Source organism: Cucumis melo, chromosome 4 (assembly GCF_025177605.1).
Source record: "Cucumis melo cultivar AY chromosome 4, USDA_Cmelo_AY_1.0, whole genome shotgun sequence".
NCBI classification, from domain to species: Eukaryota; Viridiplantae; Streptophyta; class Magnoliopsida; order Cucurbitales; family Cucurbitaceae; genus Cucumis; species Cucumis melo.
In genome coordinates this window covers 27,356,015-27,372,942 of record NC_066860.1, presented here as the reverse complement: position 1 = coordinate 27,372,942, position 16,928 = coordinate 27,356,015, and the positions used below count along the sequence as shown (strand labels likewise).

The following is a 16,928-nucleotide window of genomic DNA, read 5'->3' as shown; positions in this document are numbered from 1 at the left end:
GTGTGAAAAAACTAAGTTGAAATAAGTTAGAATCCTGCTTTGTCATTGTCGTCGTTTAGGTTTTAAACTCTTTTCACTTTTATATTTTTCATTTCATGTTGTTATTCATTATTTCGAAATTCTTATTTCTCATTGATTATTTGTTAACATTTATATCAAAAGAGTGTGAAAAACGATGGTGTGTATTATTGAAAGTTGTTTTAGATGGATGATCATTGAAAAAAGAATATATTAAAATTTAGGTAAAATTCAATTCAAACCCAAATTTAAGTCCATTGTATAATTACCTTTTAAATTTTTGTATTTCCAAAAATGGGGCGAACTCAATTAATTTTAAAAGATTTTTAATTTGGATGTACTAAGTTAAAGTTAAGTCGGTAGGTAGACATTAGGAACCAAACCACACTTATAATTATTAATTTAGAAGAGGGAAAAATACATCTTCTTTTAATGCTTTTAGGATCGGACTTTGCTTTCTACGTGGCCCAAAATCAACGCCGTGGCTTTCTTTGACTATGATTGGGCCCCACGGACCATCATCTTTTAGATTTATACTTAATATAAAGTTCAAACGTATATAATTGTATTATTTAAATCTCTATTATATTTTTATTTTGATATAGATACGAAAGTTTAAGATTTAAATCGATATGTTTATGTAATTTTAGAGTTTAATTTAATATATTTGTAAAAATTTAGAGTTTAAATTGATACAATTATTAGTTCAGGGTCTATAAAGGTATAAATTGATATTTGTCCTCTAGACGAACCAAGTAGACCACTTATTTTTTGTGCACCCCACTTAGTTACCGAATCATACCATATCATTTTGCAACAATTTTTTTAGTATTTTAGTATTTCTTTTTTTAATGAGTGGATAGAAGGGATGCTTAAAGATGATTTTCATTTGAGGATGCACCCCAAGTACTACTCTTAAAAGAATATATCGATTTACCTCCTTTTTGTTTTTTTTAAGAGTTTTAACTTTCCATGCATCGTAATGGAAACCTTTGAGACATCAAGTGAAGTTATAAAGTTAGGAGACTTGTGGAGTAGTAAGAGTTAATGAATACGTACTTCTTCTTTTTAATTGTAGAGCCTACAAGCTTCTTCAACTTGATAAGGATTGGAGTTGTCACGATCTCAATTTCTTAGGTCAAACATCTTTTTTAATTTTTTTTTCATTGATGTTATAACTTTTATCTTTAACCATCAATTTCGTCTAATTATTCTTTAAGTATTGTCAATCTTAGCTTATTCTTGACAATAAGATCGAGGAGAATCATACGACTCATTGAAGTATTAATAAACATAAAACTTTGAAGGAAAGCAATGCACTCAATAGAGGTGTGTATGAGAGTTTTTTTTTTTTTCTTTTTTTAGGGGTTTTATTCAATGGCCAATTTCTTGATTTTTAAACTATGCATAGAGTTGACTCTACTAACATAAATTCAACTTAGACTTAATTAAAATAAAAATGTCTTATTGCTTTTGTTTTCTATTTGTAAACTATGGACAACAACCCTTTAAAATAGTGGTAGACCATAGTGAGATTGACGTATATAAATGTACTAAATATAGTGCATGCATAATAAACGTTGCTAATAAATAGGATGTCTATGCACAATACTTTAGATTGCAAGAACTTGTTGAGATATTCTTAAGATAAAATAAAATACATAGTTACTAATCAATACATCCTCTATAATTGAATAATATTACTGTAACGCCCCAAAAATTAAGATAATTTATTTAGCGTTATTTTGAATTCATTTAATGAGAATTATTTGAGTTATGTGGAAATTGAAATTAATTAAATATTTGTTGAATGAAATTGAAATTAATTAAATATTTGTTGAATGAATATTTAATTAATTAGAGGTTTTTTGGCATGTGGTGTTTGTTGAGTTTTTGATTAAATGGTAAGTTAAGATAATTAAGTTAAGTTGTGGATTTTTAGTGTTGTTGAAGTTGAATTTAATTAAATAATTATGGACGTTATTTAATTAAATTGTGAGGTGAAAAGTTTGTTGGAGATTTAATAATTATATGTATATGTGGAAATATATATATAATTATTATGTTAAAAGAAAAGATAATTATATTTGTTGAAATATAATTATTTAAGAAAAAAATAATTGTATTTTGGAGAAAGGATATTTAGTAAGGGAGAAAAAGTAAAATAATCATGTTTTGGGAAAATATAATGAGATATTAATCACATGAATAAGGACGTTAAGATGAATATTCATGTCATGTTATGATGTTATGTTATGCTACATGCTATAGATAGGGTGTTCTGTTAACTTTGTCTATTAGAGTCGTACCTGCATGGGGTGTCCTTCGGGATCATCACCTATTTAGGACTGCGTAGTCCGACGGGACCGCCAGTCTAGCATGGACATAGACATGATTCAAGTGATTCGACGGGATCGCTCGCAGCCCGATTGTCTTAGTGTTTCCTCTGGGTACACTACAGACCAGTTTATCCTAGGTGTTTCTTTGGGATCACCAAAGACCAGTTATGTTCCTCCGGGATCACAGATTGCACGTGTTTGGGAACGTACCAGTTCTTGGGTACCACTTTTCAGGACTCTAATGGGAAGTTAACAGACACCTAGTGGGACTAGTACTAGGTCCCTTACTGAGTATATGTTTATACTCACTCTTTCTATGTTTAATATTTCAGGCGAAGGTAAAGGTAGAGGAAAACTGGCGAGCGACAAAGAAGGATCCATGACATGTCATATGGGGACTCAATTTTGCTTCCACGTCTATGTTTCAATGTTTTAATATTTCGTTTTTAATGAAAATTTAGTCTTCCCTCGTTTCAAAAAAAGTGTCTCTCGTAATTGTTTCTTTTTAGTAATGACTTCAGCTTAGTATAAAGAGTTGGGTCATTACAATTACAATAGCACAAAACCCAATTGACATGCAGGGAAGTGCAACAATACTTTCGAACCAATAAAATTGCTAACTACAGCAATAAAAATCAGGATGTTTTCGTATGGTTGGAAAATGTAAAACGTTGAAATGAGAAATGAAAAGAAGTAAAGAACAATAAGAAAATAAAAGAGGGAAAAACAAAAAGTGCATAAACTTAAGGAATTAGGATCAACTCAAAATGTTTGATTGATCATATAGGATTTGTAAAGATAATTTTTCAATGTGCATTGCTATTTGTTGCAAATCACACTCAAAAGCACCTACACAAGTGTACTGATTGAATTCAAGAAGATTATCATTTTCTTTTCTTTCGCTAAGATTCAACACTTCATATTTGATTCCTAAATTTTAGGAGTGTCCAATTGTATGTATTTTATACATAAATGTTGTGTTCAATTAGTCTAAAAAACTATTAATAGTTTTTATCTCTAACAGATAATTACCCTATTCAACCTGTTTTTTAAAATACACAAACCCAAAATTTAATTCAAACCCTGATGATTTTTTACAAATGAAATTAGTTAAATTTTAAAAGCGTGCATAATTTATAATTGTATCAATTATATCATAAATGTTTCACAAACGAATCAATTTAAACTTTCTAATCACAAATTCTTTTTAATTACTCTAATCTTTTCTTTTGTAAAATTGGCTCGTAAAGAAGTCTATACACATATTTGAGAATCAATGTACGTAGGAATGGTTTTAAAAAAGAATTATAATTAAGAATCTAAATTGATTGATTTATTAAAATTTTGGAGTTTAACATACTCAACTCATAAGTAACACACGAAATCGGTCGAACAAAAAAAATTAAAAAAATGCATAAATTGATACATTTACAAAAGTTTAAAGATTAGTTTATTGTTTAAAATAATACATTTAAAAGGAGGAGTGTAAATCTGTGTGGGAATGACATTAACAATAAACATCAGCAGTGTGTTGGAAAGGAAAGTTGTTTGTTGTATAGTTAATAAAATATATTTAGGTTTGAGGATGATGAAATAAAGGGAAGTCACATGGTTGTCCACATCAGAGTCACCCTTATAAATTTTATACCTAAAGTATCCACTAATATCATGTCCCTCCACACTATCACAAAGATAGTGACATTAAATGAAAACAGATTTGGAGGCCATCACAATAAATTCTTTGACTTTATAAAATAAATTTTAGTTCCCGAAGAAGTGGTTGGGGGCAAAAAGTTATGATCAAAATGAAGGGAGCATCCACCTATAACTTTAAACAGATCATTTCATACGTTTTTAGGTTAAAGGCGAGTATTTTCACATGTAGAAATCAACTTTCTTCCAATTTTAAAATGGATATCTCCTTGATGTTATTTTTTATTGGATTTTTTTTTCCAAATTTGGTTGGTTTTCTTTAATAATTTCTGTAAAAATAGAAAAGTTTTGGACTTAACTGATATTTTGTTATTTTTAGTAAATATTTTGTAATTTTTTATTGTATTTGAAAAGACGATTTGGATTGTTGAGTGTTTAGAGTAATACGTTGGACTGTTTTGCCGTTTATGTTTTTTTTTCTCCTTTTTTAATTTATACACAATTATTGGTTTTTGAAGTCGTAAAAGGAGTAAGGTAGTCAAATTAAGAAGGTTTTCAATCAAAATTGATTCCAAGAGGTGCTTGTGAAAATAATCGATGTAGGTCGAGTTTGACCGAACTACTATAAAATTGCAATGTCTTCTTCTCCGACCTATTTTCTAATTATTTTTGCATTTAATTTTAGTTTCATATTTTTGTCGGTTAAAATTGATTATATACTCTATTATATACTTTTTATCAATCTTGTTATTTAGCATAAATTAGTTAAAGTTTTTTTTTTATTTAATATAAAAATTATCTAATTAATTTAATTTTGGTGTATTTATTAAAAAGTTTAATTATATTTCATTTTTTTCGCCTATTAATTAAATTGGCAAAGTATAAGATGGGTCGGGAGGAGAGAATAATTGATATCATAGCTAGCTTCGATTCATCTACCTATATTCTACTTGCCCTTAGTTTCAAACACTTCAGAGAGCGTATCGATAGAAAGTAGTGCCTTCGTTTTCTTTTTTTTTTTTCTTGAAAACGATACGAGTCTCAAATTATATTAATTAAACAAAACTAATGCTCAAAGTACATGAGTGATATATAAAGAGCACACAAATGAAAGTAGTGTCTTAGTGGTAACAAAGATATTGCCTCGTAGGGTCGTGGATAGAAACAGGTGGAATAATTCCAACCTAATTACAATTAAATGATAGTTGCTTTTTTTGGTTTATGTTGATTATTTTGGAATTTGTCGTTAAATGACTTTTTTTCTCGAGTCTTTGACAATGTCCCAAGTATATTATCCTTGCCTAGTAATAATGGTAGGGAGTGCGAATATGATAGTTGGACCTACAAATTGATTGTCTGTGAGTGTTAGAAACGAATGACAAGATCGATCACTGGACCTACAAGTTCAGTATCTTAGATAAAAATGGTGCTTTGGAACCCTACAATATATCATAGAATTAGATTTCTACTCTTACTATTAATCAAATATCTTCTCGGCGTTGTTTCCTTATGTGGTGGTTGTTACCAGGATTTCCCCTTGCCTTGGCCTTCTTCTTTTACTTGATAAAGATTTGGAGTTTAGTGAGAGAAGCGAGTGTGAGGAAGAGGAGAAAGGAGAGTGATATCAAGTATTATTCCTCTCTTATCCAAGGGGCAAATAACCCCTAAATATATGTTTTGTGGCTATTTTGTTATCCTTCCTGTTTGGGAAATCAATACCCATTTTTCTCCATTGCATTTCTTATCTTTTAATTTACGAACCTAAGACTTTGATTTGTTTGGTTTAATTTGATTTAGGTGGGTTCAAACATATTCTAGTATTAATATTTTTTATTTTTAGGAGGGTAATAATTGTCCATTTTGAAATAAATAAAATACAAAATTCACGCTTTTTGGATATCTTTTAGATATTTCTTTTAAAAAATATTTCAAAACTAGTTGTTTTGTCTCGACAATACAGGTATTTACTATGCTTAAATTCAGGTCATAAATAAAGGTGAATCAAGTAAATATATATATATGTGTGTGTAAATGTGAAGGCTTAGATTCTCTTCTTTAATGAAAATTCTTATTGAATAGCAAAAAAAAAAATATATATATATATATTTATAAAAATATAGCAAAAAAAACTTAAATGAGTCATATAGAATTTGAAAGATTCGGTTATATTTTATAAATAATTTCAAAACTATTTTTCTATATTTGAAATGGAGGGAGCATATATGCCAACCTAACAAAATAAAAATAAATCACAATGAAATTAAAAAAAAAAAAAATCCTCTAAAAACCAAACATAGAGAAATAAAAGAGGCAGTCTTTAATGTGTATATATATATTCACCAGAAAGTCTTCCACCATATGGATGCTTTCTTCTACAAATGATTAATGAATCATCACAAATAGCGAACCCAAAGTTATATTTTTATTTGTGACATGGAATAAAAAAAGTAGTGAATATTTTAACCATTATAAAAAAAATACTCTTCAACTTCCCAATAATTCAAGGTATGTGAATTATAACAAAAAGAAAGTAGAATAATAGAACTACCAATGGACCTTAGAATTTCAATATTTTAACAAGGTTTTACGTTAGTAGTTGTTCGTGAGTTAAGAATATAACAAACAAAAAGAGACACGTTAAGAATTTGAATCAATTTTGGAAACAATAGTAGGAGAGAAAAGAAAGAAAATGTGTTCATTACCAGTTCTGTGAAGCAACAATATACATATCTTTTTAACCAATTTTCAAATTTAGATCATTCCCAAGTGAATATGACTTAAAAAAGAAATACGTTGACATTTATTTATATATTCACGAAGAGAGAAAAAATGAGAAATGAAGAAAGCAAAGAAAAAAAGACTCGAGTACAACTTGACTACATCCATCTATTTTGTAGCCTAAATAGCATCCATAGAAAAACATAACGTGTTTGCTACTACACTATGGAATCTATCATACTCTACAAATTGTGATATTTTATTATATTTATAAGTATTTTTAAAAGATTTACGGATTAAAATAATTTTTTTAAAAAATGTATTCTAAGAATATTTTTTAAGAAAGGAAAATGCTTTTGAAACAAAACAGAGAGTTATCGTTAAAAACTCCACCTTTGATAAATTTTCTAAACCCAAGGTAGATTGGAAAAGATGAACAAAGTATTAATTTTTTATTTAAAGGGAAAAAGACGTAAGAAGGGTAGTTGGAGAGCAAACAATGGAGGGTGGAAACGAGGGAATGTATAGAGGGAAAGCTTTGGAAGCATCACATATGCAAACAAGGCAAAAATGGCCAAATGGGGCCACTCCTTATTTAAATTCACGTAATCAAATTTCACACTCCATTGGTGGGTGACCAAACCAACTTCCCTTGCTTCTCATAAATGGCCTACAATGGCGGTGGTGGTAGCATTGCCCTTTCATTGCTTCTAACAAGCTGCAGCTCCCAGTTAGGCAGCTCCTCAGGTCTCCCTTTTTCATTTAATGCTCCATTTCTGTTTTCCACCACATCTTTAATTTTCTCTCTGTAGGGTTTACCCCCCCCCCCCCCCCCCCTTTCTTGATTTTTGCTAACCCACTCGATTTTACTTCGTACTCTTCCTCTTTTTTCAGTGCTTGTTTTGGACCATTCGAATCTTCTGTCTTTATCGTGGAGTTGTGTGGTTTTGAGGGTTTTGAGTCTTTATCTCTACTGGGTTGTGGTCCAAGTTTGGCCTCTCTTGTGTTTCTTTTCAGGGTTTGGGCATCTGGGTATCTCTCTGTTTTTGTTTTTTTGTTTTTTTTAAATCAATTTTGAGGAGTTTTCATTGATTTCTCGATGAGGGTTTTCAATTGACTATTTACCATGATTTCTGTTTAAGAAGCTTCATGATGTTTGAATGACAACGGCAATGTGTTATTAGCTCTGATGAAGCATTTAGTATTTCCCTGTTCTTGAAGTTGTTGCTGTAGCCTGTATTGCTGTTTCTTAGTGACAGAAGCTTGTCGGTTGTGATGTCTACAACAATCACTTTCATGATAAAAAGTTGTCCTTTCTTCTCATTGTTTCTTCTTTCTCTCTTCAAAATCAAAAGCTAGTGATTTCCATCAACTGTTTTCTATCACTTCGCTTTTTATACATTGGTTTGATTCCCCATTTTTATTCCTTGGTCGAGCCATTTTTGTTTCATTTTCTGCTAGGATTTCATAGAGTACAATGTTTTATCTGCTCATCTCTTTCCTTTCCTTCATCCTTCTTTCTAAGTCCTTCTCTTATAAACGCTTGCTGCCATGGGAGGCCAAGATGAGTTTCTTGACTGCTTTACTTGTATCAAGGTTCCATAAGAGCAAACTTGCTTTGAGTTTTTTTCTGGTTCTCAAGGTCTCCGATCCGTCATTAAAGAGCAATAGATGTAGCGCAAAACAGGGGAATTTAGAGGAGGAAAGGGGGACTTCACTCTTGGATTTGCCTGAGTTGGCTCTCGAGTCAGTTCTCGGCCGGCTTTCGCCATCTGAGTTGTGTAGGATGGCAAATGTGTGTACTTATTTGAGGGATGTTTGTGAAGATGACTATTTCTGGGAGAAGCACATGAAGCAGAAATGGGGGAAGTTGATGGGTAATTCTGCTTGTAAAGAATGGCATTTGCACATAGCTCGTCAGAGGAGATCTAAGCTCACAAATTCACCTCAGAAGAAAGGTTTTTTCAGTTCGTATTCTGGAAGTTGGTCTTTTCTGCTGACTAGACCAAAACCAGAAAGTAGAGGCAACATCAGGAGTCCTGATTCAATGAAGGCTTGGTATCAATCTCTTGAAAATGGAAAGTTATGGTTCCCAGCTCAAGTGTACAATAGAGAGGTAAGAAAGCTGATACAAGCTTAATAAACAGAGTCTTCTTGAATTCTGAGTTCACCATTCCTTATTTTAGAATGACAACAACTTTTGCTAGAAGCATCCTTGCTTTATAGATTTCTGTCTATTTTTGCAGAGTGGTCATGCTGGTTTCATGTTGTCTTGTTATGATGCCCAAATATCTTACGATTCCCAGACCGACATGTTCAAGGCAAGGTATATCGAAAGACATGCTCACATTGTCTCCAAAACTTACTTGAATCCTGCACTTGTTTATATGAATAGCACATTAAGTGATTTCCCTTTTACTAGTGAAGACTTGCTTCTTCTGTGAATGGTTTATTTAATTAAGCTATGCTTTGATCTCAGATATCCACCACACGGGAGACGCGCAATAGAGGAAAATATTTTTTGGAACAGGCTAAGAGCACCGCCTGTCGATATTCCTCCCCATCTTCTTCATGCCTCTGAATGTTTAGCTGACCTGAAGCCTGGTGATCATGTCGAAATCCAATGGAGAAAAAGCAAGGAGTTTTCTTATGGTGTGTTTTTCAACTTCAAGTTCTTGACAACTATGTAGTTTACATGATATTTTTGAGTTGATTTCCAAACCTTCATCTACCATTTTTCCTCCAAAAGTAACGAGATTCGTCGTTGGATCAAAAACCTTGTCTTGCTACTTGACAGACATTCCCCTGTTATCGTAGGTTGGTGGTACGGTGTCGTAGGCCACTTGGAAGCGTGCGATGGGAGTGCAAACAACTGCCATTGTTGCTGTAATGGTAAGTGAAAATTTGCAAGATAATTACAAGTTAATATTTGAATAGAACTGCTAGGATTTCTGAATGAGTGGTGAATCTAGTGTTTCATTACATGTTTGGAAGCACCCTCAACAAAAAAAAGTGTTAAAAACGCTCAAGTCCAGCACTGCACAAGTACTTTATCTGAAAACATTTTATATTACTCTATGGACATGAAAAATTTGAGTGAAAAGTGCCTATTGGCCTAAACAATGTTGTGGACTTGGAGTGAGACTGATATGTTGTTGGTGATTGACAGACATGGTGTTGTTGGAGTTCAGTCAGTACGGCGTCGGGTCACGATGGAGAAAGACGGTAATAAACCGAAAGAGCCACAAGGAAGTAGGGAACGAAGCAGATGGTTATTATGGAGGACTGAGGAAGCTTTACAAAGAAGAGGAAATTACGAGGTGGAAATGCTTGTGGCCTAATAGAGTTTTGGAATAGAATCATTTCTTTCTTCTTTCTTCTTTCTTCTCTGCTCCTGTTTTTATGTACAGATTTGGTTTTTTTTTTTTTTTTTTTTTTCCTTTTTCTTAACCATCTTTTCCATTTCTTTCTCTTTGAGATTTTCTCTCAAATTATGAGTTAAGAGGCATTGCGTGGAGAGTCTTTTGGAGGATGTTTTGCATATAACAGACTTCTCTAATTTTGTATCTTATATGTAAATTTGAGAATTTTCAAAGAGGTTTTTTTTCAGTTATTCAACATATTTCTTGGGAATATCAAAGGTTTTAGGAATATTCATTGCATTCTTCCTGGTGATGTTTTACCTTTGTCATTTGATTTGGACTTTTGAATTAGCTTAGACAGTCCTTTCTCTCTAATAGACTAGGGATTGAACATGTGAGATTTGCATAAAGTTTTTTTTTTTTTTTTTTTTTTTTTGACACTTGGAGGACATTTTAGTTTATTTGGTTGGTGAATAGTTGAATAATTTTTTATGTGTAATAATTTAGGTTTTTAGTTTTCGTTTTTCTTTTAAAAAGTTAAGCATATAAATATGTAAGACGTGATAATCTTATAAATACCTAAGACCTGATAATAAAAAGTTAAGTTTAATTATTTATAAAATTGATTTTAAAAATCATTTTTTTAGTTTACAAAATTTAGTATCATTATTGAAAATATTGGTAGAAAATATTGGTAGAAAGTAGGTAACAAGAAAATCGGTGGAATAGGTTATTAAAAATCAAAATATTACACATAAAATTATTCAACTATTCACCAACCAATAAGCTAAAATGTCCTCCAAGTGTCAAAAAAAAAAAAATCCTTTATGCAAAACTCACACGTTCAATCCCTAGTCTATTAGGGAGAGAGAGTAAATATAAGCTATTCAAAAGCCTAAATCAAATGGTCTATTTTAAATTTTAATTAAATAAAAAACCTAAATTGCTACGTGATATTACATAACGAGTCTTTCTTTCTAATATATTACATAACAATTTTAAATGGACCAATGTTTTTGACAAAAGAAGGGGTGAATTTACCTTATTATTCAAATTTCATTAATCTTGAATAATATTTTTCTTAATTATCAACGACTATATTTATTATATCAATTGTGACTTTCTTAATTATTAATGCATATATATTTGAATTTATTAATTTAATATGCATATATATTTATTTATTACCGTTAGAATAATTTAAATATGGTATAAATTATTGTCTTATATGATAATAATATTTTTAGTTATCTTACAAAATAAATATTTTCAATTTCATGTCGAATCAAAAGTTATTTTCTCATGACCATCGATTCTGGCGTCGACAGTCTTCTCCGATTTCTATTAAAAAAAATTGTTCTTTCTTCTTCCCTTCCAATTTGCTTCTTGTGATACGGTTAGTCTTTTTTTTATATATATTATTTATTCTTCCGTTTCGTAACATTTTTTTTTCAAAATTTTGTTCTTTCTTCTTCTATTTCATGGCATATATTTTTTTCCTTAAAAAAATTGTTCTTTCTTCCTCCGTTTCGTAACATACATTCCGGTGATGTTCCTCCTACTTTGATTTTTCACATATACTATTGAATAATACATTTATGTTTTGTGATTTATTACATATATATTACTGCACATATTCAATAATACATACGCATATTTTTTCTTACTCAATTTATATACTACTGCACATATCAATAATTACCGCATGTTCCGATCATCTTGTTCATTTTTTTGTTTAGTAAAGTTTTCGTGAACAATATGTACATTTATATACCACTGTTTAATCTACTTCTATTATGTATTTTATCAGATATATACATCTTATTCATATTTATGTTTTGTGATTTGTTACATATATACTATTGCATATATTCAATAATACATAAATTGTAGTTGAATTTCATTATATATCACTATATACACAAATGATGTTATCAATATATACATTTGTATATATACAATAACAGGTATTTAGTGACACATATAGTTCAGTTCTTTTTCCTTCATGTTTCGTATCATTTTTTTTTGTTTTTTTTTCTCGATTCGATTAATATTTTCTTTGATTTCGTACATATATTTACTGCATAATACATTTATGTTTTGTGATTTGTTACAAATATACTACTGCATATATTCAATAATATAGAAATTGAAGTTGTCATCCCCACCGAATGTAAAACGTTTAGTTGGTCGACCAAAGAAGATTAGAAGTTATTCTAAAATGAAGTTCAAGAGACGCGTTAAATGTGACTATTGTTGATGTGTTGGTCATGATCAAAAGAGATACAAGTTTTCCTTATTGAATTAGTTTTTTCTTCTTATTATTATACTTTTAGTATATTGTTTCAGAATTTTATTTGAAATATCCATATTCCAATTTTTTAGTTCAATTATTTTATTTCCATAAATTTTCAGCGTACTAATCTAAGTTACTCAATTTATTATATTTAATATACTATCCTTCGTACATAATCACTATTGTTTCAAACATAACTTATTATTTTTTTACATATAATATGAATATTTGAAATAAAATACATAAATCAATTTAACAAATTGAAAACATAACATTTCGTTCATAAAATATACAATGTATTCTTTCATATATACTATTCATAAATCAATCTAACATATCTTATTTCTCGGAAAATCTAAGTCAATTTATATGTATTATTGTATATATGAAGGGTATATATACACTAAATAACAAAATCGATACATCATATTTTTTGAAAACTGTATGTCAACATATATTTGTATAAATTGTATATATCAAATGGTATATATCTAAATGAAATATTACGGAATCAAAGTTTAAAACGTTATAGAAAATCTACGATGTTATATATATGAAGTGGAATATGTCTAAAACAAATATGTGCAGATGGCGTACGACGGAGGTGAGAAATTAAGCAGAGATGATTTGATTAAGAAATAGATTTTTTATTACAAAAATAATTAAATATATAATTTGATTATAATTTAAAATCAACTATATTGGAAGTTATATTTTAGACAACAATGATAAATATAATGTAAATAAGGTAAAAAATACTTTTTAATTACTAATTACCTATATAATTAATGTTAATCATAAGGATAAAATTGTCCTAAAAATATGTGAATTCCTAATTAAGTAAAAAAAAAATGTTATTTTAGGATATTTGTGAAATTTTATAGTCAAATTAAGATTTTTGTCTAAATCTTTCTAAAAAAAATTACGGTCCACCTTGTCAGGTTTTAGGATAAATTTATAATAAAATTTAGGAAAATTATTAAAAATAAATAAAAAGATAAACAAAATATGAAGGTTTCATAGAGAAATAAAACGACTTAGTTTATTTTGTATGTTTTAAGATTTTCCAAAATAGATGGTAATAAAATAGATTGATTTTAGTTTTTAGATTCATATGTAACTGTAGACAAAGTTAATGGTGAAAGAATGAAATTAAATTCCTGAAAACAAATAGCGATGAGAGAAGAAGTGTTTTTCAATAACAAACATTGTAAAAGGCTATTTTAAGTGGATAAATGAAAACGAAATCAAAATTGAGTATTTTTAAAATGAAATATAAAAATGGAGTCTTCACATCACCACCAATAACCACAACCCAAAATTTCAACCACCAACTCCCTTTGTTTCTTTTCCAATCCTTCTTTATGTTTTCACCTAAAAAATGACTTCTTTTTTTCTTTTTGCTTCTAATCAATCTTTAATGATTTTCCAAATCTACAATTTATCCAAACAACACCTAAGCAAATAGGAATCAAAAAACTAAAGAAAAAACCACACCAAACTCTATATATGGTTAATGTCACGCGCATCTTCATTACTTATATCATCATTTTCTTTTTCTTCTCGTCGGTGATCTACCTTACCCCTTTTCCTCACCAACTTTATTATATCCTTTGCTTCCATCCACTTTGCCTCTTTAATCATCGAATTTATCCACAGAATTCAAAACAAATCAATAATAAAACGTGGATTCAATTTTAAATCTCGCAAGTATTGCTCTTCAATAAGTGATCAGTCTTATTCAAACATTTTTAATTGTCTCATTTTTCTGTCATCGCCATTCGAGATTAGGGTCGATGTAAAGGATGATTCTATTAGGCTTTAGAATTCATGTTTTTAAGTATAATTTACTCTTTTTATTTGATTTAGGATTAATACTTGAACCCAACTTTCTAAAAGAGTAAAATTTGAGTGTTAAATGGTTAATCTGATCTTTCTAATTTGTATGAAAATTAAAACTCTAACCACCACCTCCGATAACCATTGTTAGCCAATATTCGGCCACCATCTCAAGCGAATCAATTATACTAATTCAAAATTAGTAAAAACACATTAGTGTATAATAAACCAAACAAACTTGTACATAAAAACACTAATTTTGAAAGAAAATTTTTGTCAAACACACGACATGTTTTTATAAAAGAAAAAAAAAACCTTAAATAAAAATCAATTGTTGAAATAATATATATTTTTTTTTTCTTAAGTGAGCCCAAACATGCTTTTTATTGATTAAATTCGTTGATATAAACAACTCAACTTCAATAGTACACACTATTATTCAAGTTTGCATATTTATCTCTCTTTCTTTTTTTTCTACTTTTTACATTTTATCGAGTAATCTCAATGTTCCCTATTTTTCGAGAAATTTGATTTTAAAGTTATATATACTACAAATATAGATTTACTAACTCCAAATTTATTAACTCACTAATGGATCTCCAATTATAATAAAGGATTAAAATAATAAAAAGTTTAAAATAGGAAGAGGAAAATGAGGTTTGAATTAAGATATAATATATGATGTATTATTGAGAGAGGAGACAAAAACATTTCACAAGTTGACATAGATAAGTACACAATGGTAAACAACTTGAGAATCTCCAATCTCTATTCGGGAATTGGAATGAGTGTTTGTGTTGGGGATTGGACCTACTCAATTTATCCTCTCCACTCAATTCATTTTCCTTTCTTCAAATTCATATATATATATAAATTATATTCCTAACATTAATAATATATTATATTTTCTTTGTTGCAACTATATTGCAAGTGAACACAAAATTTAAATTGTATGAAAATGTATTAACTTTTGTAGATGGTTTGGTGGTGTTGGTCACAAATTGTATATCACTACAGATATCATCGAGTGTGGTTTTTGGTCGTCGAGGTGTGATACAAGTAATCATCAACGTGAAGAGCCGTTGAATATATTATTGGAACTTATGATAGGAGGTGGTGGTGAGTTTGTAAAAATAACCAACTCAATTGTATCAATATTTAAAATTGATGAGCTAAATAGTACTATATAATAATTATTTAGAATTTACTTCCTTATACACATGCAAATAAATAAACAATTAAAATACCGAAAACACCTCTTTAATTTTGAATGGTTATTTTCATAGGTATAAAAGAATATTTATTGATTCCTTAGATTTTGGGTTAGCTTTCATTTGATTTCTTAATTTCAAAATATTTTGGAGTGGTTATTTTTTAGGCTACAAATTTATATGTGAAGTCTAAGGTTTATTATTCAATTTATATTTTAGATTTTAGTTTTTAGCGTTAATGTCTACTATTTTAATTTAGAAGAATTATAGCTAGTTAAGTTATCATTTTCGTCACCTTTTACCATAAGTTTTAAATTCACTTTATAAACTAAAGTGACTATTTAGTGAAAAATCAATATTAAAACTATAAACTTTGAAACAAATTAATTAAATCATAATTCAATCTCGGTAACAAAATTTTATTGTTTTAAGATTCAAAAGATGAACTAAAAACTAGACCCAAAATCATTTTTTATTGAATATTTCCTTTGAAAATGAATGTATTTAAGATTTCATGTTTAGATGGTAATTAAAAAGAAAAAAGAAAGTTAAAAATCGAAAAGGTTTATGTAATTTAATTTTAAAATCTACAAAATCATGGAGAAAGATTTTAAAATAATTTTGTTGGTAGGAACAAACAACAAAATTCATATCACTCACTCTTTAAATAAGATTTTAAAAATAATAATAAATTTGATTTATGTTACTATAAAAAGAGTAATAGATGGAAATGGAGGCAACCTGATGGGAGAACTCATGGATATTAAAACAAAAAAAGGGATAGAGAAAACACAATTGCCTATAAAATAAACAAACAATGAAAAAGATGACACACAAATAGAAAGGCTAAATATTTGTGACACCCCCTACTAACTAAATTGTCACTGCTTTTAAATTTTCGATTTAATTTCTATCTGCTTTTAGGAGTAACCATCCTAAAACCACTTTAATTTGTATCTTTTTTTTAAAAAAAATGTATTATTTTAGTAGTCTCTAAAAACTACGTTTCAAAATTTAGATACTAAAAAAACTATTTTTTTTTCCAAAATTAAATTATTTTGTAGTATTTTTTAACTACTCCATTAAAGTTGCTTTAAATCCTTATATTGAGGTGGAAAAAAGATCATATCTTTCCACTCAAATAATGATTTTATAAATCATATATATATATATATATGTATATAGTATTATTCGTGAGAATTTTGGTTAAATACTTTGAAGTGACTTGTTGATAATCAATCTCTAAAGTATTTTTTTTTATAAAAAAAAAAAAGTAAACTCCCATTTAATATCAATTTTGTTTCTAATTTTATGCTTTGATCCACTCTGATTTGACTAAATCTTCCTAAATATAAGTATTTCTTGGGTTGTCACCCCAAATTCACAACACAATTAAAAAAAAAAAAGGCAAATTCAAGTTAAAAATTGAAAATTAAGTTGGCCACAAAATGAAGCATTTTTTTATACCCAATAGATACATTTTTAAATACTT

General features: G+C 28.9%; 1 protein-coding gene across 1 annotated transcript; it reads left to right on the top strand.

The window, feature by feature from the left end:
- The first annotated feature begins 7,280 nt into the window (after window positions 1–7,280).
- LOC103502697 (F-box protein At2g26850-like) lies at window positions 7,281–10,348 on the top strand. Its single transcript, XM_051083811.1, has 6 exons — window positions 7,281–7,475; window positions 7,623–8,844; window positions 8,975–9,054; window positions 9,208–9,380; window positions 9,546–9,620; window positions 9,898–10,348. The coding sequence occupies exons 2-6, from the start codon at window positions 8,206–8,208 to the stop codon at window positions 10,083–10,085; spliced, it is 1,155 nt and encodes a 384-aa protein (XP_050939768.1). The 5' UTR covers window positions 7,281–7,475; window positions 7,623–8,205; the 3' UTR covers window positions 10,086–10,348.
- The last annotated feature ends 6,580 nt before the right edge of the window (window positions 10,349–16,928 follow it).